This window comes from Leptosomus discolor, chromosome 9 (genome assembly GCF_034619465.1).
Source record: "Leptosomus discolor isolate bLepDis1 chromosome 9, bLepDis1.hap2, whole genome shotgun sequence".
Taxonomy (NCBI): Eukaryota; Metazoa; Chordata; class Aves; order Leptosomiformes; family Leptosomidae; genus Leptosomus; species Leptosomus discolor.
The window spans coordinates 28358381-28381255 of NC_141399.1; the positions used below are offsets into that span (position 1 = coordinate 28358381).

The following is a 22875-nucleotide window of genomic DNA, read 5'->3' on the forward strand; positions in this document are numbered from 1 at the left end:
AAAAGCAGACAACTTTTTTTGTCCAACAATACATTAAACCAAAATTGATTAGGCATTATCAAATTAAATATCATAAATAAAAAGTATTTACAGTATTTTCTAATTATTAGACAACAAAATAACCAATTAAATTGTGCACAAACTTAAAATACCCAACATCAAAAACGTGAAGTATTACTTAAATCTTCACGTACTGATTTTACAAAAAACTATTAAAATATTTAAAAATTTCCATTTTATCTATTTTAAACAAAGAAATTTCAAAAATGTTTAAGACTATTAAGAGTTATCAATTACACAGGCACTTCACATGTAAACAATCTACAGTACAACTGAAAAAATATTTGGCACCAACCTAGAAGACTGAAAAATTAAAAAAAATAAAATGTGTCCTTTTGCCATTGTATACTGTTTTGTGTAATCACCATACACTCAGACTAAATACTGGCAATGTCAGAAGTGTGTAAGTTACAATCAGGAGTGCAAAAACTAAAGAATGCAAAATGTTAAGCTTTCTGAAAGAGTGAAAGTGGATTACAAGTGATCAGTCGCTCACATTTTTACCATCAAACCATCGCTACATTTTTGTCTTACCCTTAAATTAAGTGATCGACTCAAAAGATTAAAGTGTGGGGGGGTGTGCTTTATACTTCTAAAATAATTCAAACAACATTTTCAACGTAGGAAAAGAAATCCAGCATTTAACACTGCAAGATGTTAAATGTCAGCTTTTAACTTAAATTAACTGGAAAGAGAACCTGATGCTGCCACAATCTCTTTGTGCATCCAATTACAAAAGAAAAAAAAAATTATGTTCTTTTAACTGTCAGCTGACTTCAAGGTTTTCATGTACAACTCCGAAGTAAGGCTCTCTACAGCATCTGGACAGATAGTAGTTTATCATGGCTTGGATGTTCCCATGGAGGAAGCTGAATTGCCTCAGAGCAATCCAAATCAACAGATCAAACGGTAAGTTGTCTAGCTTCCAAGAAGTCATGTCACATGGAGGAAAGCTGAGATACTTTCAATGTAGGCAGTTCAAGCAGAGCTTGAACTGTGAGGCCAACCTTCACCAGACCCCTTTCCTCCAGAATGTGATGAGGCAAGCAAAGTCTCTCCTGCGAAATAAAACAGTATGCATATCAAGCTTCATTCATTTTTCACCCCAAAGCAGGTAACAAACACATTCTCTCCGAAGTCAAATATACATCACTATAAGACACTTGCATAGCAAATGTCTTTGGCCTTAAATTTCGTATGCAGTTCTCTACAGTAACAGAATGGTCAGAAACCATATCTACGATCTGTTTAAAGTATTAAACTATGACAACATCAGAAGGTACATAAGACTGCTAATTTCATAAAGCTAAAGACTGTTTCTTTTCATAAGCAGAGCAAGAAAAACAGGCTGATAGGCACTGTTGGCTCAGTGGCCTACTTCCCCCTTCTGTTTTGTAGGCTTATTACAAAATTTTTCCCTCGGGAAAACCGGAAGTGCTGATAGACTGAGTCATCACTAATAATCCGTCCCAAGAAAGTCATCTTTCAGTTTCAGAATTCAGCATAAGATGGACAATTTTCCCAACAACTAGCTGCTGTTGCACATAATTCAGAGTTAAATCTTGGCATCTCTAATTTCTGAATGGCCTGTGGCTTCAGACTAGATAAAAGCTGTGGCAGAGCAGTAACCCAGGCTTCTAAACCCATAAACTAATTTTCTTGGTCCACTAAAAAGGGCTGTGGGAATTTTTTGTCTCTCGTAATAGGCAGGAAATGATTTCAGCCTTAGTTTTTTCCCCCCTCATATAAGGAAGTAAAAGGATGAACTTGGACAACAAAAGCATGAATAACAGGCTGCAACTACAGCTGTGCTAAAAAAAGATAGCTAATCAGGCTACATATTTCTATAACTGCAGGATTTTTACCAGGCAGACACTGAAATACATGCCAAATCGAGCTGCTAAACTCGAGACTTTCAAATATTACAACATCATCCTCTCGCATCAGTCCTTTTGTACAGATGATAATTTATTTTACAAGAAGGTCAGTATTATTTTTGCTATAAGGAACTGACTAGAAACCCATCAAGCAGCTTTATTAAGTTCATGCCACAGGCCAGAAATTGGACCTCTTTTTTTATTTTCAAGTTCCCTGGTCAGTATCATAATTACTATTGCTTCCTGAATTAAGCCTCCCAAAAATCCCAACTTCAGTATTTATTGACATTTTCTGTGGTTATTAATAGTAAGTCAATAAAGCAATTAGTATACCTGTGGAACGCCCAATTTTTTACAAGCATCAAGAAAGTTTTCAACATTTCTTCGGCACTTCGCCATACTGAGTTTAGGCTGTAAAGACAGGATGTTAGATCTTCATCATATATTCATGAAGGATTGTGTTTTTCTGATGCAAATTCAGTTACAGTTGCTAAAACACAAAACAAATTCTGTGAAGACTCAGTATATGAAAATAGCTCTTAAAATAAACTTCTGAGCCTTGCTTAATGCTTCTTGCAGAAAAATTGAAGTGAGGAATATAGACCATTAATATGGTAAACATGACTCATGATGTTTTAGTCCTGAACTTCAAAAGCTTGTTTTCACAGATGACGCAACAAAAGTGAGATAACTTACCACTGCTGGCGATGGTACGTGAATGCTGGCAACAGAACGTGGCCTTATGTGATTGGCTAAATGGCAAAGAACTACTCCATCCATCAATGCTGCTCCAATGTCGTCTGGCAAAATTACTTTTAACCTTGATTCAAGATTCTATTAAGAAGTCCGTAAATAAGTTACTTCTGGCATTAGCTGTTTTTAATTTTAAATCCAGGGTATTAAAACATTCGGTTTCAAAGTGACACTTTAACACTGAAGAGAAGTAAATGGAGTCAACTCACACTTTACTGAGTACAAATACCCTTTTCTCTTTATCATTAACTTTATATTCCCTTTGCTTGGGGATTTTTTATGCTTTGCTTTTGTTTGGTTTTGGGGCTATTTTGGGTTTGGTTTTGGCGGGTTTTTTTTTTGTTTTGTTTGCTTTTTTTTAATAACACAACTACATACATTGAGAAAGACATTCAGCAAATAACTAACTACCGTGATACCATGAACCCACCAATCATAACAGGAAAGCACAGAATTTAAGGACAGAAATGTTACGCTCAGTATCTCATTAGCTGTTAGCGTGCAGAATTTATGGGTTGAAATCATGCATAATTTTACTAGGAGAAGGAGAGGGAAAAGAGGGGAACACAACCACTTTGGGCATGGCCATTTCACTCGTGCAGATGACAGTTAAATAGCTGAGGAATGGGTGGCCAATAAGTGCCCACACTTGTGTTGCAAGAGAGAAGCAAGCAGGGAATGGTTTTTTCCCCACCCCAGCAACAAGCCTTTGCTGCTCACGAAGTGAACCAGACAAGACAGAAATAGCCTTCATAAAAGTCACACCCCAAATCTGTACTGCCCTGGAAAGCAGAGCTGCTATGATTTACAGTTAACTATTAACTGTTAAATATCTTGAGAATAGAACTATACAGAAAACAACTTGCTGGAAGTCTGAAATTTAGATCCCATTACTTGTAGCAACTTTCTACACTCAAAAACCATTTGGCTATTCAGAAGACTACGACCATCTTTCTTCCAATCTCAGGTTAAACAGCAAACACAAGCAGAATTGTCTCCCTAAGAAAAACCTAAAACCTTAGAAACACAAAAAAAATATTCAGTTTTTATTTAACTTCACTGTTCAGCTAAAAATAAACCATTCAGTTCCTGGTTGGTATTTTGGTTAAACGAAAGATAGTACCAGTGTAGCTGGTTACATGAAATTCCTTAGGAAGAAATATCGCTACAGAGATGCCCTTGCACAACTTTTTATAAAGGTTTAAATTGCGGTATAGAGCAAACTAAATGCACGGCACCCACACAGTAAATAATGGTACATACATTGCGAAGCTGTCTTATTTGTTCCCTTTCTTCCCTTAAATGCTCCATTTTCCTCCTCATTGTAAATCCAGGATCCACTGCACCATAGTCCTGGCGTGACGCACGACTAAAAGCTATTAAACATTAGTGAAGTTAGTTTTCAGAACTGAGATTTAAAAAATGCAATGACTAAGAATCTACTACCAAGGATAAAAAAAAGGAAAAAAGCCACAGAACTTTTCAGAACAAATATGCTTAAGTATCCTCATGTAAAAGATGCTGCCTATGAAACTTATCTTTCAAATAAAACATACAGCTCACCTTATTTAAGTGCAAATGGATAACTAGAATATGGAGACAGATTTGACTTCAATATTCAAATATCTGTTTGAGATATGCAACTCCATTTGCACTTTTCCAAGCATATCTTGCAATCTAGCTTTTAAAGTATTTTCATTGTGTTTTACTTTCAATCAAGTATAAAGTCTTTATGGAGACGAAAAAAGGGGACAGAACTCCCTGATACAACTTACAATTAAGGACTTAATATAGAGAGACAGACACATAAGCATGTTACATATACACACGCAGACTTTTTGGTTGGTTTTTTTTTTTTTTTAACGAAATTGAAGAGCTTTTGTGATAAAGTGGTTTTCTGATGATAACTTTCTGCATTTGAAAAAAAAGGGAGTTTCCTGTACTCTGCATCACCCCACTGTGTCCTGGGTGTCCTGGATTTGTAAATCACTGCATTTTATAACTGAGGCCAAATGGAAGTGTGTGTCTGTGCATTCAGTGTTTGCAATGCTGCTTGAAAACCTGTTTGTTACTAAATAAATCAAGGATTTCTACTTTGAAAGGTTTCCACTGAGGAATCGCTATTGTTCAGTTTTATACCAGAAGACCAAGACCACTGGGAAAAAGTGATTGCTTATTAGAGAACTAATTGAAAAATATGAAACATCTCATTTAAAAGTTCAGAGTTCTTTAAAAAGGAGTTCTGTTAAACAATTACATGCACCTTAACATTCTTCATGGTCAGACAGCCTGAAAATGCTATTATTTTATAGAACACCAGCAAATAAAAACTCTTCTGTAGCAACACCACTGTATCCTTAAGTATTTTACCCCATGCTGTTGAGAAAAAAATAAAAATAAATTCAATACTTACACCTTTAGAACTTTCTATAATGTTTCTAAAAGTTTGGATTTTAGCAAGAAATCTAACAATCAAAAATAACAAATGTTGTAGATACTCTTGAAATCACTGCTCTGATTTTACACATTATGAGAGTATGTAGTTTGTATACAGAAAAACACAATTGTATGTTACTGACAGTATCTATGGAAGCATCTAGAACCACAAAGATTTTGGCTTGTAACTAAGAAACAGAATGCCATTCACTTTCCTAGAACTGAGTGAAGGCATGCTGCTGTTTTACAGACGTGAGCTGGCAGTGGCTCCTAGGAAGTCTACTACTGCACTGTGAAAAGATGGGCTGAAAAGTCCTAACGAGCCTGCTTCCTCCTATCAAATCTGTGCCTTCCCACAGCCATAAATGTAGGTAACTCAGAAGCCTTTAAATTATCATAGCCAGGCATGTCCTAGTACACACAACTAACCTAACTATCTCTGGCACAGAAGTTTCACGCAACTGCTTACAAACCTCAAATGACTTAAGGGCCCTGAAGAAGCTACCTGCATGACCTCAGCCAGACGTATTCTGCTCCTGAGGGCTCACAGGCTAGTACTAAAGTAGCCAAGTATTACCATAAACACTGAACAAAATTAAACTCAAGAGTGGGGATCATTCTTAATGAATTTGCACGAAGACTGTTCCCTTAAAAACAGAGAAGAATGGTACTAACTTGAAAAAAGATTGCACAGTGGCTTTTCCAAACTCTGTTTTACACTGTTGACACCCCATATTCACACAGACATTTGCAAACAAAAGAATACTGTAATTGCAAAAACAAAACCTGTATTATTTCTACCTAGATTTCAGAGGACTGAAAGTCTGCTTTAGGCGATACAACTTTCTTACGAGGGTACAGAAGTCTCGGAAGACTCAGAGTGCAAGACACTAAGCCATAAAACTCTTGGCAAAGCTCTGCTCAAAGCATCCATTCACGGGACAAATCACAAAAAATCTACTCTTGAAACCCTTTTGCCTCAGCCATCAGGTCTCAAGAACAATTGCATGCTGCTTCCCTGTTTGACAGTGACTAAATATACACAAAATAAATCAGTGGGGAAAAAGAATTTCAAAAATTAATAAAAAAATACTGTGCAACTTTGGGAACTTTCAATTATTCGTTTGCCAAAGCATCTGTCCATGTCTTTCCTAGTACTATGATTCTGATAAGTACACTGAGTGGACTGCCATACTGAAGCATCTCTTCATATTCATTCCAATTCAGGCATCTGCTATTCTTACTGTTTATTCCAGTCTGGGAAATAAACATCTGTTCCATCATGCTATGTTAGAGAACAACAACTTACCTGACCTCGGTTTGAGACCAAATGGACCATGAGTGTTACTATCTGTCCTTTCATAATCCTGTCAAGAGAGATAAATTCAATTTTCTTCCATTCATTAAAAGAATTAATTTTTGTTCCCATCAATATAGTGTTTAAATTATTCTTGCCTAAGAAAAGCGAGTCCTCCTGCTTAATTGTAACACACTCTTTTGAAGGGGACAGCGTAAAATAAGTGGAATGAAAGTAACCTTGCTACATGCAGATAAAATTATCTTACTGAGGAAGAAAAGCAGCACCAGATTAACTAAAATCTACTCTAAACCATTTCAAACTACTGCAGAACATTCTGAGAACAGAGTTCTAAGCCAGCTGTGAGCAAATGTAAATATCCTCCCAACATTTAGCCTCAAAATATTTCTTAAGAAATGTTTACTTTCAATTATGAAAATCAGGTTTTTTTCCTCATTTCACTATCTAAAGAGAGATGTACCCAGTAATTTGGTATGTGCATGAGATACCGTTATTTCAACTCATTTTGCTGTATTTGGGAGATGTTCTCATTCTGCTCCCTCAGGTTCCTTATTGATATGAGGTGGAAATGTTAATAATCTTTGGTATGCTTTCTTCAGAGCTTAGTAGTGTAGTGCAGCCACAGTGAGACTACAAGGACATCCCTTAAAAAACAAAGAAACCAGTGAATGAAGCTGCAAGGCTGCACCACAATGGCAAGGCCAGCAACGTAATGGACAAAACTCCCTAAGATGTCTCAGTACCTTTGGGTTGTGATATGTAAAATACTAAACCACAAGTTTTACTTAAAATCCTAAGGATGTCTAATGCATAGGGGACACTTAGAAAATACAGCAAATTTGATTTTTTTTTCATTAGCTGTTTCATTAGGAAAGGTAACGGAGACAAAGCAATGCGCCTTTCCACACACCAGTCAAAAAGAGGAAGTCTAGGAGAGATCAGATAGCTGCAAAGGTAAAACAAGTTGTAATATTTGTCTTTAGTTTCTATCAATTTTTGATTTTTTATTATGATGAAATATTTTTAACTGCAGTTTCAAAGGAAACTAACAGCTTTCTATCTGCATGGAAAACATGGTGACAAGTAATGCACACAAAGAAATGTTTGTTGAATGAAAAACAAACCCACAAACTTGTACCTCAGACGACACAGGAGACTGTGGGGACACATTAGTATTATCACTGTCTTGCTAAAAAGAAACCAAAGAGATGAAATTATAAAAATGAAAATTATGAGTTAACAAGAAACATGAAATTATGAAATACACAATACATGAGACATGCAACATCTGTCAAGTATGTGACAAACTGGCAGCAGCTAAATTTAAAAACATGAGTTAAAAACACTGTTCACTGTTTATGTCAAGTATTACTTTTCATTACCTCTGCTTGATAGGTGAATTAACTTTCCTATTACTGAAGCAAGTAAGTGTCCTACTTTTTCCCAGCACATAATCTTGATAACTTTTTTCAAATAAAGGAGTGTAATACTTATTTCTGCTATGGCTTTGGAATGCAAAGTTTGTTTGCGTAGACTCTAGCCAATGTTCTCCTGTTCTATGACTGTGGCTTATAGGTGTTCATAAAAGAATAAGATGTTTTCTTAAATATTTTACGCAATTACTATTTCTCACCTCATCATTTTCATTTCCACTTGAACTCTTTCTGGAAGACTTATACTGCAAAACAAACACAATTGTTACTTTAAAATGGTAGTATTTATTTCATTTGAAATAAATAGCTTGATATCAATCAGATGTTACTTATTACTGGTGAAGCTGCTGAGGAAAAACAAACATTAATAGAATCAAAGGAGCAAAAAACAAACAACATAGAAAAGGAACATCTCGTTCCTAGGCTAGTCAAGATCTTCATTGTGTTGATGAGATAAGAGCATTTTAAAACTAAACACTTTTATAATGTGAATTCTGACTGCATATGACAGTTGATTCAAGTGAAAAGATCTTAACTGCTACTCTGAAGCGTTATTTATTAGAGAAAATTATGCAACCTGTGAAAGTTACTTTTGCAATAAACTTTAAGATTGCTTACACTGCGAGAGATTGACTTGACTTGTAAAAAAATTAAATTAAAAAAATAAACTAAGGTTTCCTTTACAACTTCAAAGCCTGATCATATCCTTTTATCTACTTAAGACCAGCACTTTTTCCACAGGTGTGTCTGATTTGTTGCACACTGCTTCCATCACTGTCCCATTTCCTGATTACCCTAAAAGTGAGGGAAATGAAGGAGGGATTGAAAGAAGAAATTTATAAAAGCTGTATTTAAGAAAGTAAGTGTATTTCATTGTGTGCAGAGCAAGCATGCAAAAAAAATAAAGAAAAAACCCAAGCAGCTAGAATTAAAAAGATCCATCACTACAAAAATCTGCTAAGTGTGTTGTGTGTCTATGGCCAGCCTATCCATCCTATGATATAACACAGAATCATAGTACAGTTTCGGTTGGAAGAGACCTTCAAGATCATCAAGTCCAACCTCTGTCCTAGCTCTACTAACACCACTAAACCATGTCCCCAAGCACAACATCTACTCATCTCAAACACCTCCAGGGATGGTGACTCCACCACCTCCCTGGGCAGGCTGTTCCAATGCCTGACAACCCTTTCAGTAAAGAAATTCTTCCTAATAGCCAGCCTGAACCTCCCCTGATGCAGCTTAAGGCTATTTCCCCTTGTTCTATCACTTCTTACTAGGGAGAACAGACCAGCCCTCATCTCACTACAACGTAACACAGGCTAAAATAAGAGACTGACTTTGGAACCGGCAGTGTTGTATTGGACATTTAGTTTGCATGCAGGGATGTGGTTAAACGGATTTCGCTTGGTTACAGCGATTTAGCTTGAACATTTAAATCATGTACTGTTAGCACACAGGTAACGGAGGCTTGGCTGCTATACCTAAAAAGTAAGTACAGTTTGTCATGTCCATCAAACCACAACCCCTGATCAAGGACCAAAGCAAAGAGAAGAAAGAAAGGAGCTGATGAAGTTCTGTAAGATATCCCACGATAAGGGCAAATTGTCAGGAACATGATAGGCTGGACCATACCCATGGTGTCCTTAGAAGACCTTGACCATACATGGTCAATGTGAGGAGTGGCTGGACCCCCGAACAACCACCAGAGACTGTATGAAACCCTCAAGCATGCACACACGAAGCCTTGACCATGATTCAGCATAATGCAAATTAGTTTTGAATATGTGTTAGCTAGAGGACTATGTTCAGAATAACATAGAATAACATATGTTTCGGAACATGTGACCAGCAGGTGTGACAGGTGTGCTTGATTTATAGATTGATTCCACCAAGCACCAAGCAGTCTCTCTCCTGAGGGTGTGGAATTGGCTTATTCCACACCAGGCAAAGAATCCGCTTTTAGGACAGCAGCAGGATGGTTCTCCTTCAAAGATCTAACCTCTAGGTTTTAGTTAGAAGAATTTCTGCAAAAGGAAGAAAAACCTGACTTGCAACTATGTTCTTAATATTAATAAACACGCAAACTTTACATAGCTCTATTATAAAAAGTAATTATTACATATGTATAGAAAATGTTTGTAAAACTTCAAATTATAACTAGCACTGTTGGGACAGTAAAATTAAACAGCTTTATAGAGTCAAATTTTCAACAGCTTTTGAACTACATGCTGAATGATGCTGACAACAATGGCGAACAGTATCTCTCTTGAAAATCGAAGTCTAGGACAAATAGCCTTTGTTAGCTACCCTACTGCTGTTCATTTTCTATGCAAACTAAACACATCTTTTAAATCAAGAGTGAGTGAATAAAGTGTCAGTTGGTCTGTGGGGTTCTTTTCTCAGGGTTTGGGGGGGGGGGCATGTTTTGGGGTTTTTTGTTTGTGTTGAGGGGTTTTGGTGGAAGTTTTGTAGATTTTTTTGTTTTGCTTGGTGGGTTGTTGTTTTGGTTTTTTTTAAGCTGTTCAGAGAGTACAGGTAGTTCTAGGGTCAGAGACCTATTTCATATATCCTTGACTGAATATTTATCTTCTTGAGTTTATTCCCTGTATGTTTACAGTACAAAGAACTACTTTGGCAGCTGATAAGACAAAACCTAATTTTCTATGTTCTGCAGACCTTCGCTGCTGGCTTTTGTTTATACAGGCCTTTGGCCAGTTTTGCGGTCACGTTTTTCCACTATAATTAACCATATCAAACCTAACACATAGTAATTCTTTTCCATCGCAGATACACTAGCAAGAATTTCATCTTGGATGTAGCTAGGATCCAAAACAACTACAAACTATTCCAGAAAAAAAGACAAAACCAAACCAAAAAAAACCCCACAAACACGCATTTCGGTTGATAGAATTGTCTTCAATGGTAAGATTCTTTTTACATATTTAATGCAACAAAGATTTCAGTTTCCAGTGAGACTTCAGTGCAATGCTACAAGAAAAGCAGTTCTGATTCTCACAGGCATTTCCCTACCCTTCTGCTGCACAGCACAACTGCACACTAAAAATACATAATATGTATAATAAAGATGCTCTATAAATACTTCTACATGCTGATTCAAGCGAATTTTCACTGGTTTAATAACATCCATTGCCATAATTTGGCACGTATTCTTAAGATATTAATGTTTGGCATTACCGATGTGATTATTCAATGAGCTTTTTTGCAAGAAAACATGGACACAATATGAATTGTATTTTCGCTGGTTTCTCAGAAGAGCTGTGGTACCTGTTTGGGTTTGGTTGGGTTTTTTTTTTCCCCAGTTTGCCACGGAAGACAGACTTCATTTCTCTTGCTTATTGCCTTGTTTTTGCAAGTGAAACTAGCAGTGATACAGTATTTTTTATTACTGGTACAGCCTGCTTAATTCACTTTGAGACATGTCTATAGTTGTATTTAATGTAATCCCAGGTACCTGCTACCATCACAGAGCTCAAAACTCAAATCTGTATTACCATTTAAAGGCATCCTTTAAAGTTATGAGGAATCACTAGTGCAGGTCTTCTATACTGCTAGCACAGGTGTTTAATGAGTCAAATAACTGAACTGTGTTTTACCTAGAAGTTTCTCCCCTTTCCCTCAAAGGCTGCAGTGCGAAATTAATTTAGGGATTAAAACCCTGTAAAGAGGATACAACTCTAAAATCTTCAGGAAAAAAAAAGTTTCTATAATCACATAAATGTATCTGAGCTGTATCTCATGCTCTGTTTTTTCTAGAATTTCATTTCTTTGAAGTTCCCTAGCATTTCATAAAGATGTTTCATTGCAAAAGCCCAAGAAACTAATTTCATAAGCGACAAATCTAATTTTAACTAAAGCTAGCACTGGTCAACATTCTTCTATTTCTCTACCATACCACAAAACAAATGTTTTCGAATGCCACTATAACTTCCTATATGCTTTGCAATAAGCAGACACTGACATCTAGTGACCAATGGTACACACTACAGCAATAAAGTAATGCAGAAAAAATTCCCTCTCTAAAATGCAAACTAAAGCAGTGAGAACCAAGTTGCATAAAACATTCTTATAACCATGCTGCACAAAAAGGTAAGGTATATTTTCCCTCTACTACAAAAAAAAAAATCCCTCAAAATGGATAGGGAAGTACCAATAACTGATGATTAGTTTCTGGCTTTACCAGAAGACAACTGTAAATTACTTTCTTTTGTTTAAAGGATAAACAAAGCCTTTGGTTGATATTTTCTTCCTGATTTTCCTGCACTCTTACATTACCCTACATACATACACATTATCTAACTCAGAAGAGACAAATGAAATAACTACAGGTTATGTGCAAAATTAAAAGCATGACAACCTTTGAGGTTTTCTTGCCTTTACTTAGCTATACAGTTTCTTCTACGTTCATTTAAAAAGTATGACCCACCCGCTCCCTACCATTACCTTGAAATACTCTTTTCTAATTTGTTTACTTCTCCTTCTTTCTTCATTCTGCCAAATCACTGGCTGTGTTTCTGGCCAATGCAGCTCATCCATTGAATCCTTCTGGTTTTCCAGGGGCTATAAGGTTAAGAAATATTTTTTCATAAGAGGTAAATACACCTTGTGTGCATAACACAAATTATTATGAATTGTTTGCCCCCCTCAATCTAGTTTTATGATAAGAAAGTGTTATCAGTCTTAATGGTGATTCTGGTAGAAGTCACTTATTTCCTTTCAGATCCTAAAACGTTATTTCATCGAAGAAAAAAGAATCTACAAAATAATTTTTAAGAAAATTAACACCCTTTCCTACACTGAGCCCAATTGTTGCAAGTTATGTTAGGAAGCCACTTAAGGCTACCATAAATAACTTCAAAAAAAACCCAAACAGAAGTGTGGTTAGCCACTGAATTTCTAAATACTCATTGCACAGGAAAAGGATGGCTACAAGACAATTTAAGTATTTGTCTGCTGTTCCTGTCTAAAAAATTCTACACATCAACTAGCTGTAAACAAAATCTCTTTCAAGTATTGTATTATGCAACATATTCTGTAGAGACAGCTAAAGTAGATTTATTCTTAAAATAATAATGAATATGTACGAATATGTCTATTTTATGAAAACCAAAAGCAGACAATCTGAAGGGATCATTTCATAAGGCTAAAGCTACATTTCCAACTATTCCTTCGTATTAGAGTATCAGACCATTTAAAGCAATTGTAAATACTTGATGGATTAAAATCTAAAATAATAAAAAAGTACCCTCTATAGTTTCACTGCAATTTTATCATATCATGCAAGCTTGTCAGTGAGGTATGGGGAATGAAAGGCCTACATAATTCAAACCATTTAGAAATTTAAAAAAAGGAACATTATGGTGACGCAATTAAATTTGTATGTAAAGAAATACTATAAGTAAGTAAAACTTATGTCTCTAACTTCAAGATCTTAAAGCTAGCATCATATGCTCTTAAAACAAAAGGCCTCCATTACATACAAGTCAAAATATCTTGAAGCATAAATTCAATGGTTTTATATTTTCCACCACAATTACATACATACTGTAACTATGTGTGTAAGCAATGATGTGAATGTAGAAATTTTCTGTCAGAAATGCAAACACAAAAACAAAAAAAAAGGCACTCAAATACAAAGCCACAATATTTACCTGCCAGCTGTATGGGGACACTGGGGAATTCACTTCGTCTGTTGAGACGCTAAAAATTAAGATGAGAGGCATTACGAAATTCACTGCTTTTTTAATATACTTTAAAACCAAGTTACTTTAAAGTATCAAAAAAGAGTATTTTTTGCTACCTGTATAAGGATGTCACAGTGTGGCTAAAAAAGTATGACCATCTGACTAAAATGTCAAATCATAGTTCACTCTGCTTTACCATATGCTGACAATAGGTCTTCCACACTACAGTACTTTATTCAGATAAAGCTTTTTCTTTGTTAGTTCTTAAGAGATTACTAACACACCTTCATTGTTTTGTTTCTCAAAGCAACCAATGAAACCTTTTGTTCAAACCTGACAAAAGATCTATTCTTAAACTTTTAGAAGACTCACATGCTTCAGTAAAGTAGAACCTTATGCTAATAAGGAAGGGAAAAAACTTTAAGATGGGACAGTGATACTGCAAAATCTCAAAAATACACTCTAGAACATGGACTGCCTGAGATTATTGAAAAGACAAAGATGTTTAGATTTAATGTCACTTCAAATTTCTCTTTCTAAATCTGTCTGTGAAATTCAATGCTATCATCTTAAAAGCAACCATTTCATTCACAGTCTGACAGCTGGCTTAGAAGCTGTGCAGTATACCAGAAGGCTAACAGCTGGTGATTGAATGCAAGAAGCACACAACACCATGAGTAATTGTAATAAATCCTAAAGGGAAAGCAACTAGGCACTTAGTTTCTGCTCTTTGTATTCCTTTTCCTTCTTCCCTTCTGTTTGCTTCAAACCAATAACGCTACTTTTTAAAGCTGTTACGCATAGGAAATCTGCCTGAATAACATCCAATAGCTCGACAAGCAATCCAGTTGTGAATTGCAGGAACTGCTGCAATAAAGAATTGAATTTTGCTGTTGATACAGATGTATCTATTAACTATGACATGTTCTGTAAGTGTAGATTCTTTAGGGATATGACAGTCTTTCTATTCTCTTTGCATATTCCTTACGCAGTGTGATTTGGGTTCCCGTGTATCAGTGCAACAAAACAACAAATAGCCTACAATAGCTACCTTATCTTGTGAGCACACCTCAAAGGGGGGGGTCTGCTGGAGGTTTTTTGGGTTTGTTTGTTTGTTTTCTGTTTTGTTTTTAAGTCTCAAAACTGTTTGTTTCACAGTGAAAGGTAAATTTAATCTTTCCTGGATTACCTTATCCAATTGCCTAACATAGCTGTACACTACAATAGGTGACAGCACCCCAAAGATCAGAAACTGTACCTTAAGTAACCAAGGACCGGAAAGTTCCAAATGGAAATAAGTAACAGTTGCAGTACGGTTCATATAACCACAGGACACGTGCACAACTAGCTCTTTATAACTACAGATACCAATAAGAGAGAAGACAGCCAAAACAGGACCTATCACACTGAAATATCTACATTGTGTCCCTTTTCTGTTCAGTAAATACTTTCTTGATGCGTACCTGAACTGTAGAGAGCTGTTAACATCCCCAGTGCTCTCTAGCAACACTAAGAGCAGTAAGGACTTTAGTCTCCAAGATTCACAACCACATTAGGGTCTGGATACAAGCAGATACAGATTCTTTCGAAGATACAGATTTTAGAAGACTATGGGGCTGACAAAAGTCACAAAAGCCACCATTCAAATGGAGCTCTCCTCAGGAGCTACCACTAAGTTCTCCCTCTTTCGCTTAAAAATTGAAATAGACTATTTCTTGACCAAAGGATTGAAGACTCCTTAAGGGAAGGAAGGCTGAAAACTTCCTAAGTTTTCTCTTACCCATGTAGTCAGAAGTGAGAAGCTGCGATTTTCCAATTTCCTAAAGACAAAGCTCTGGGTATTTTCATTTGTTGTCAGTTTGTGGTGGTGGTTTTTTTTTTAACTCAAAGAAAGAGCGCAAGAGTACAGCTCCTGCAGATAATGGATTCCTCATTGACAAATCCTCCACAAACAGTAAAGGTTTTTACAGGCTGTACTCCCAGCAACACTTTTCCAACAGCTCTTCAGAGCACAAAAGGAATGTCAGGGAGGAAAATTTAGATGCCTAAGCACAGCTACAGTGCCATTTTATGTAACAGGATCTAACACCACTGTACAAGACTGGTACCTATGGGAGACTTGACCTGGACTAGAACTGGATGCCTCAAACATCATTGAATGCCTATCTTTAGGCACCTGAATTGCAGCCATAATCAGACCCACATATTAGTTTCTGGATCACATCAAGTTTCCTCCAGGTTCAAAAGAACAGATTTTTTTTTTTTTTAATCTGAAAGAAAGAAGCTCAAGAATAGATTTTTTTGTGTAGCTTCTATTTCATCTTGAGCTAAAAATATCACAACAGAAGATGGCAGTAGCAACACAGAATAAATATAAATTTTAAGTTAATAAAATACTGAAAGCTGCAACACATTGAAGTATATCAATACCCTTTTTCGGATTCCATCGGCTGCTTTGGCCTGTTCCTTGTGCTTACTGAAACTGAATGATTAAGAAGCCTAGGAAGAAAAAAAAACATATTTATTCAACAGCTTTGTAGTTCAACATTTTTCTTAGAATATATATTACTTTCACTGAGTAACATTTCCTGTAAATAAAAAGTTTTGAATATCAAGGTGACATTTCCCATAAAATTAGAATATGTATGTACACATATGAAATCGAAGCCCAATCCTGCTTCCATTTAAATCAACAATACTGTTTCCAGCTCTTGAAATATTTCAAGTTCTGAATTTTAAGGAAGTAAAACCTGATAATTCAAACCAAAATGAAGTCTCCTCTTATTTTGCTTCATAAACACATACTATTTCAACTGATCACACACCTGTGTAAAGTTATGCTGCCCTCAACACAAAGGGCCCCATGGTTCACTAAAATTAGAAGACAGAAAATAGTCAACCTAAAGCAGACAAGAAACAATACACAGATTGAGCACAAGAAGTCAGTCAGCAGGAGTAGGTAAGAAGGTAGCTGAGTAAGAAACACTGCAAGTGCAAAGGGTATGTAGGGAAAAAGTAGAGGTGGAAAATGGAGAAATGAAAGGTCTAACAGAAATGAACCAATGGAAATTCCGTTTTTCTAAAAGGTAAACAGTCAAAGCAGCCTAAACTAACACCGAGATTCAAAAATGTTTTTTTCATCTGGAACACACACATACCACACAGGTGCACACACAGGAAGAAGATATGAGGTATTACAGGTGTTTAAAGTGTTAAAAATGACAAAACCACCAGTAACACTTAAAATGAAACACTTTCAAGTGCGTATCATGTTGAACAGTAACCAGAATGAATAATTCTGAATTCTTGGAGGTAGTAATATAGACACTGACTTCATGTGCAGAACCGTGATCAAAGTACATTTATGCTAAATTATGGAGAACTAGAATGCACTAAGAATCAGAAAACTGGAAGACCAACCTGTTCAATGGAAGAAAGTAAAACAGTAGGCAACTACTTATATTTCATTTTCATTAGATAGGGTAGTACAACCATTAATTTTAAATGACTGATGATTTTTCAAATCAGACTTCTCTGATTATTGTGATAAATTTGAGCTCAGTGATCTCACTTGTCGTTCAAATCTCTCACTGTGCAAACCTCAATTTAATGGGATTATGAGAAGTTAAATCTGTAAACCAACACAGTCCGCAGCATCTGCTCCCTATATTTTGTTTTCAGAAACTTAATTTTCAGGGTGCGTTCCAGAATTAAATTATACTATAGTCTGAAAAACATGTTACTAAAAAATTAATATTCAGAGCATAGGTTATCAAACCTTAATATAAACATGCTATTTTAAAGTCATTAATTTTTGGAGAAAATTTCCATTTACATCAGTCTTATGTCTTCAGCTGAAAACAATGAGAAATTCAGAAGACTTTGTGGCAAGATCTGACCATTACAGTGGAATGAACTTAAAATAGAAATTTGAGTCACCTAAACAGTTTGTTGCAACACCTGCACCAAAACTGACATTATCGGTGTAAATTCAATGACTATGTAACACAGGCCATTCCTTACATTTCATATAATGAGTTTAAAAAAGAAAAAAGTATTCAAGCTAATTCAAACATATATACTCATATACTTTTCAGCTACTCTGTTTTCTATGAACATGTATATAATTAACGTATGAGTTTATCATACACTACGTTTATCATAAAGTATATTTTTATACCTTGTAAAACAAAACAAAACACAACCAATAATTTTTTAAACTTCCTGCTTCAAAACTTAAGAATTTTGATAGGGAAGTAAAAGCAAGTTTAGTATCTGTCAGGTTACCAGTTACTAGACTAGTCAGAGAAATCTGAATTTCCTGTGGAACAAGGAACTTGAAAGTTTTTAGTTAAAATGGCAAAGAAAATTAACCTGAATTTACTAAATTGCAGACTAAGGAACTCATGGCAAAATAATGCATTCAGCTGGAAAATTAAAAAAAAAAATCACTCTAGTCATGTTAAGAACTGTGTTCCATGAAATACATAGCAAAATTGAGTACTCAAAATGGAACTACAAGTAGCTCATTCCGAAGTCATGCTCTTAAGTGTAGTGTTAATGGTGCAAAGATTCCAGCAACTGTTTCCATTCATACTACAACTCAATAACAAATTTTGTTTTTTTACTTGACAGATCAATCAGGACAATTACTTTGATAGTCACACTGAATTGCTAAAAAGAACTTGCATAAGACACTTGTGTTAGTACTGCCATTAATTTCCTACTTACGGTTCCTACCAGCCACACAAATTCTGTTATTACAGAGGTAGCATACAAACTATTACTTTTAAAGGGTTGTAAAACCTGTACAAACTTTGAAGTGTAAATTACTCAACAGCACATACATATTGACACACTTATATACATTAAACTCAAAACATTGTGACACATTTTTCTAGCTTTATGCCATGCAAGCATAACATCACTCCAAATTGCTGACTAGATGTGAGAGAAAGGCAATGGCAAGACCAATTATGATATTGGAAAATAATTTCTGAAGTTTGAGAATTTAAGAAGTGGAATCTTTTCTCAGTCAGCTATAATTCCCTACTTTGAGCAAACATATCATCATGATTAAGGGATACAAATTAAGTGAATTATAGTAATGCTATTTTAAGGTTAGCTGTCTTCAAGTTTAAACAAACAAGCACTATCTGGGATCTATAAAGTGTATAAAGACACTAGAAATCTTTTACAGCGAGACAAAAATATGATGTATTTTAAACTCATTCAAGAGCATTCAACTGACTTCACATATGACTGCTTTGTGGTTGTACGTCGCGCTCTTCGGGATTTAGACAGTTTTAGGAAGTCACTGCTGTCCGGTAAGAACACATACTTCACTTTGATGCAAACTGAAACGGACTCATTTGGTACTAACAAAGATTAAATAATCTAAGCTATCCTACTTTCTTTTGAAAAAGACCAGGAGTACCCAGAGTAGCTTACAGACTTTCAACTGATAAGGTAACTAAGTCTGAAATCACTTGATTCATCACCTACATGTCTGAGCATAGTCTACACAGCCCATTCCAGATTTCTTGTTACCTGTGAGGTTTGTGTATCTGCAAATGCTTCCCTCATGGCTGCCAAATGCAAAACAAATTGTCACTAGTCATGCTAATTTGAAAATGATCAGTTTAAAACCGAGATACCTCAAATAAAGAAAAAAACTTTTGCCTGAGTTTCTATACTTGAGGTATTAAAATAATAAAAAACAAAACAAAGAGCAAATATTAAAAAAACCTGAAGCATGCCAAAGATACAGGAAATTATGCTTCTACATTTGGACTCATTTAAATGTCTTTTGGAGAGCTGCCTAATTAAATATTTTCTTTAAATAGTATTTAAACTTAAAGAACAATAAATGCATTGTAATTTATTTTTGATAACAATATAGACTAACTTAGCCAATCCCTTTATCCTGTTTTTCTTCAAGAAATGGCCAAAAGTGTTTCTTTTGTCCACATTTTAACTTTGAAAATCTGAAGCTCTACAAACACTTTATACCTTGATGCACGTCCTGCCGCCCTTGTCCTCTGGAAGAGTTTTTCACTGAATGCAGTTCTATAGCTTAATGGCCTTCGTCTGTATTCATATTTCATGTACACCAAAGCCAAAGACGGAAGAAGAAAGCAGGATGATGGGAGAGGACGGGGAAGTCATTAGCACAGCAAGCAAAAAGAAAGGAGACGGCATAATATTTTTAAAAAAACACACCGAACAAACAGAAATATGATTAGTAAGCAATTATTTTGTGGTGTTCATTTTTCTGAGGATTCTGTTCACTCAGATTAAACATACAAAAAACCACAGAAATATCTTCCCTGAACTTCTAAATATTATTCTCATTGCTGTTTGTGTCAAGAAATTATAGATTCATAAAACTATGGATTCATATTCAGGGCTAAATTTTGTATCAGAGATGATTTTGCCCTCATGTACTTAAAAGATACATAAGCAGGCTTTAAAATAGGAATGCTAAACTACACAGTGAAACTTAGCAACTAGTAAGATTGAATATGTCTGAACAATTCAAGAGCAAAGCAGAACCATTAGCAACATCACTGCATTAAGATACAACAACATATGATGAGTAAAATTTTAAGTTTCAGTACTTCAGAAGAGGAGTGGCTTAGTATTTCAAATGATTAGATAACCAGGAAATATTAAAACTAAATCAAACAAGACCAACATGAAATATAAATAACCATAATATAAAAACCTAATATAAGAAAACCACACTTATTCTCTCTTTATTACTACATTAATATAAGAAAATTTAGCAGTCAGTCTTTTTTGCAATACTTTTGGTAATAAGAATGTATTAGCATTAACACTTCATTCTTATTTTAGCCTTCCCAACATGAAGGCCTTCTTATTTTTGTTTTCCCAACCAATTCTTAAACACATTGCATGGAGTTATAAGTAAAACCTGTTTTACCTTTCCCCACTCACACCCTACTGCTACTATATTTAACTAATATAAAACAGTGGTGAATTTTTAAAGTTCTGCAATTCTCAGTACCAGGATATCAATTTCTCTAAGGGCTTCCTTCATGTGTATTTCAACTATCTTGAAAGTAAAAGAGCAATGCAGAATCTGATCATTACAGAGAAATTCAAAAGAAACAAAAGTAGTATTTAAGCTGGCATGAAGTTAAATCCATTACCGGTGGATAACTAACAACTGTAATGAACTATTTTAGTTAATGAACTACTATTAACTACAACTTTTACCTTTCAAGAAAGAGCTTACTCTTGCTAAAGTACCTCACTAGTTATTTGCCTGCTTGGTAAAGAAAACAGGGAGAACATGGTTCCTACCCTGTCCAAACCCTATGCACCTTCAGGTACTCCCTCCTGCTCTTCATTTCACACAGTTGTTAACTTGTTCTATTACATTCCTTTAATCTGCTGCTTGTTTCACAGCTCCTGTTCAAGAATCATTCTGTTGTGATACCCAACACTAAGTGGAGAAAGGCAGTTCATCAAGATGAACTTGCACTGTTTGAATTATTTATTTTTATATATACACTCTATCATTTGACAGAAAAACATTTGAACAAATTTCCCCTTCAGTCCACAGGAAATTTGTATCTCACATCAGACTGGAGGAAGTACCACGAAAATTACCTCGTATTTGAATAAAAATAACCACAGACAAAGTGTATGCAAGTTCCATAACTCACACAAACTAAGATAAAGTCATTTTAACATGTTACCAATAATCTACTTTAAGTAGGCATGGTTAATGCTCTTAAGTACACTGCTTTGAAAAAAAAAAGTACAAAAAAGTTAACATACATCAAACCAGGAAATCAAGAGGCTTTCACATTCATTTCTTCCTCTCCATAGGAGATATATCACTGCCTCTAGACCGCAATTTCATGAAAAGAAACACAGGACAAGTATCTTCAAAGAGTCTGCCACTTTAACATTTTAACAGCTGGACAAAACTGTTCTCAAAATAAGGTGTCAAGAGCTTATGGGTATAAGGCAGGTTAAAGAATAAATTAATTGTAACACAAGCTATCTTAACTAATATTGTAATACCTGTGCTTTTGTTCCTGCTGCAGTAACTGAGCTGCTATTTTTCTCAAGTCAGTCACCTCTTTGAGTTCATCATCATCTTCAGCCAGCAGCTGTTCTTTTGGAAGTCTGAAAAATTAAACGTTAGTTACCTGCCTGACTTCAGTAAAGCAAGACACAGAAATGGCTACATTATTGGACAAGAACTAAGAAGTGCTTCCTATAAGTTTATTTTCTGTCCAAGAAGCAGCATTCCATGTGTTCAACATGAGATTTCCGTGCTCCATATGCAAGGAGCTTAAAACAAAACCACCCTCACCCCCCATTGTCAGCAAAACCTTACCCTGAAAGATCAAGATTTACCTTTTTTCATCTCCCCAGTCCTCAATCTGTTCTATTTTCTGGGATTTCTCAGGATGTTTTCCCCGTTCCTTACACAGAATGAAAAATAAACTTAGACTTGAATCAAAAAAAAAGAAAGCCTGCCAAACAGTTTCTATTGTCAAGCTACCTTGACGTAAGACAGCATTGGTCCAATCTGTACATCTCCTTGCTCAGGAACAGCTCCCTCTTCTGGATTCGGATCAATGTAATCATACACCTCCTGGTCTAGAGAGGATTGACGAAGAATGGAAAAGATTATATTAAACAGTTCTCAATCAAATGTTATTCCTGAGAGATACACGTACTTATGAAAAATGTCTGATAAAGATAAAACAATGAAATCGCGTCTCCTTGAGCTGAAAATAATATTTTCCCTATCTGTCTGGCCTTGTCTATTTGTGATTATTACATTGTTTTCTGAAATGACGAAAATACAATGCCAACATGTGACCATATGATTTTGTGCGATTACCTAAGCAAAACTATGTTACCCAAGATGACAAATGCACAACAGATATTACCTTTCTGTGGATCGAGTTTACTTCCCACTACATGACTGTCATTTCTTAATGCCTGTTCCCTCGTTGATTCTGATACCTGGGAGTGAAGGCTGATTGTATCATCATCAGATGGCTGCAAAGACAGTCACATTTAATACAGAACTTGCATGTAAATTCCATTATTATATGATTTGATAAGAACTCACAAATTGCAGTGCAACTGACCCTATCACCTTGGGATGGCTCCCAGGACAGAAAATAATATCAAGTCAGGTGGTGTTTTTTTGTGGGTGAGAAGGGGGTTTAAGAGAATCATAGTTCAGGGAGTGGCAGACAACTGTTCAATATATAATACTGAAATACAGTACTTTATTC

General features: G+C 35.5%; 1 protein-coding gene across 2 annotated transcripts in view; it reads right to left on the reverse strand.

Moving 5' to 3' along the window:
- Nucleotides 1-304: 304 nt before the first annotated feature.
- The window catches only part of LRCH2 (leucine rich repeats and calponin homology domain containing 2), a 50021-nt gene continuing 27450 nt past the window's right edge, over nucleotides 305-22875 (reverse strand). The window contains exons 8-22 of one of the 2 annotated variants that reach the window (XM_086470593.1): nucleotides 22522-22633; nucleotides 22128-22225; nucleotides 21980-22047; nucleotides 21641-21745; nucleotides 19595-19672; nucleotides 16013-16081; nucleotides 13550-13598; nucleotides 12342-12458; nucleotides 8078-8122; nucleotides 7583-7633; nucleotides 6436-6493; nucleotides 3954-4066; nucleotides 2634-2771; nucleotides 2271-2348; nucleotides 305-1118 (exon numbers count right to left, since the gene is read on the reverse strand). In XM_086470593.1, the coding sequence (XP_086326719.1) occupies nucleotides 999-1118; nucleotides 2271-2348; nucleotides 2634-2771; nucleotides 3954-4066; nucleotides 6436-6493; nucleotides 7583-7633; nucleotides 8078-8122; nucleotides 12342-12458; nucleotides 13550-13598; nucleotides 16013-16081; nucleotides 19595-19672; nucleotides 21641-21745; nucleotides 21980-22047; nucleotides 22128-22225; nucleotides 22522-22633 (1299 nt within the window). In that variant the 3' untranslated portion in view covers nucleotides 305-998. The remainder of the gene's footprint in view (nucleotides 1119-2270; nucleotides 2349-2633; nucleotides 2772-3953; nucleotides 4067-6435; nucleotides 6494-7582; nucleotides 7634-8077; nucleotides 8123-12341; nucleotides 12459-13549; nucleotides 13599-16012; nucleotides 16082-19594; nucleotides 19673-21640; nucleotides 21746-21979; nucleotides 22048-22127; nucleotides 22226-22521; nucleotides 22634-22875) is intronic. The other variant, XM_086470595.1, reaches the window with a different exon arrangement.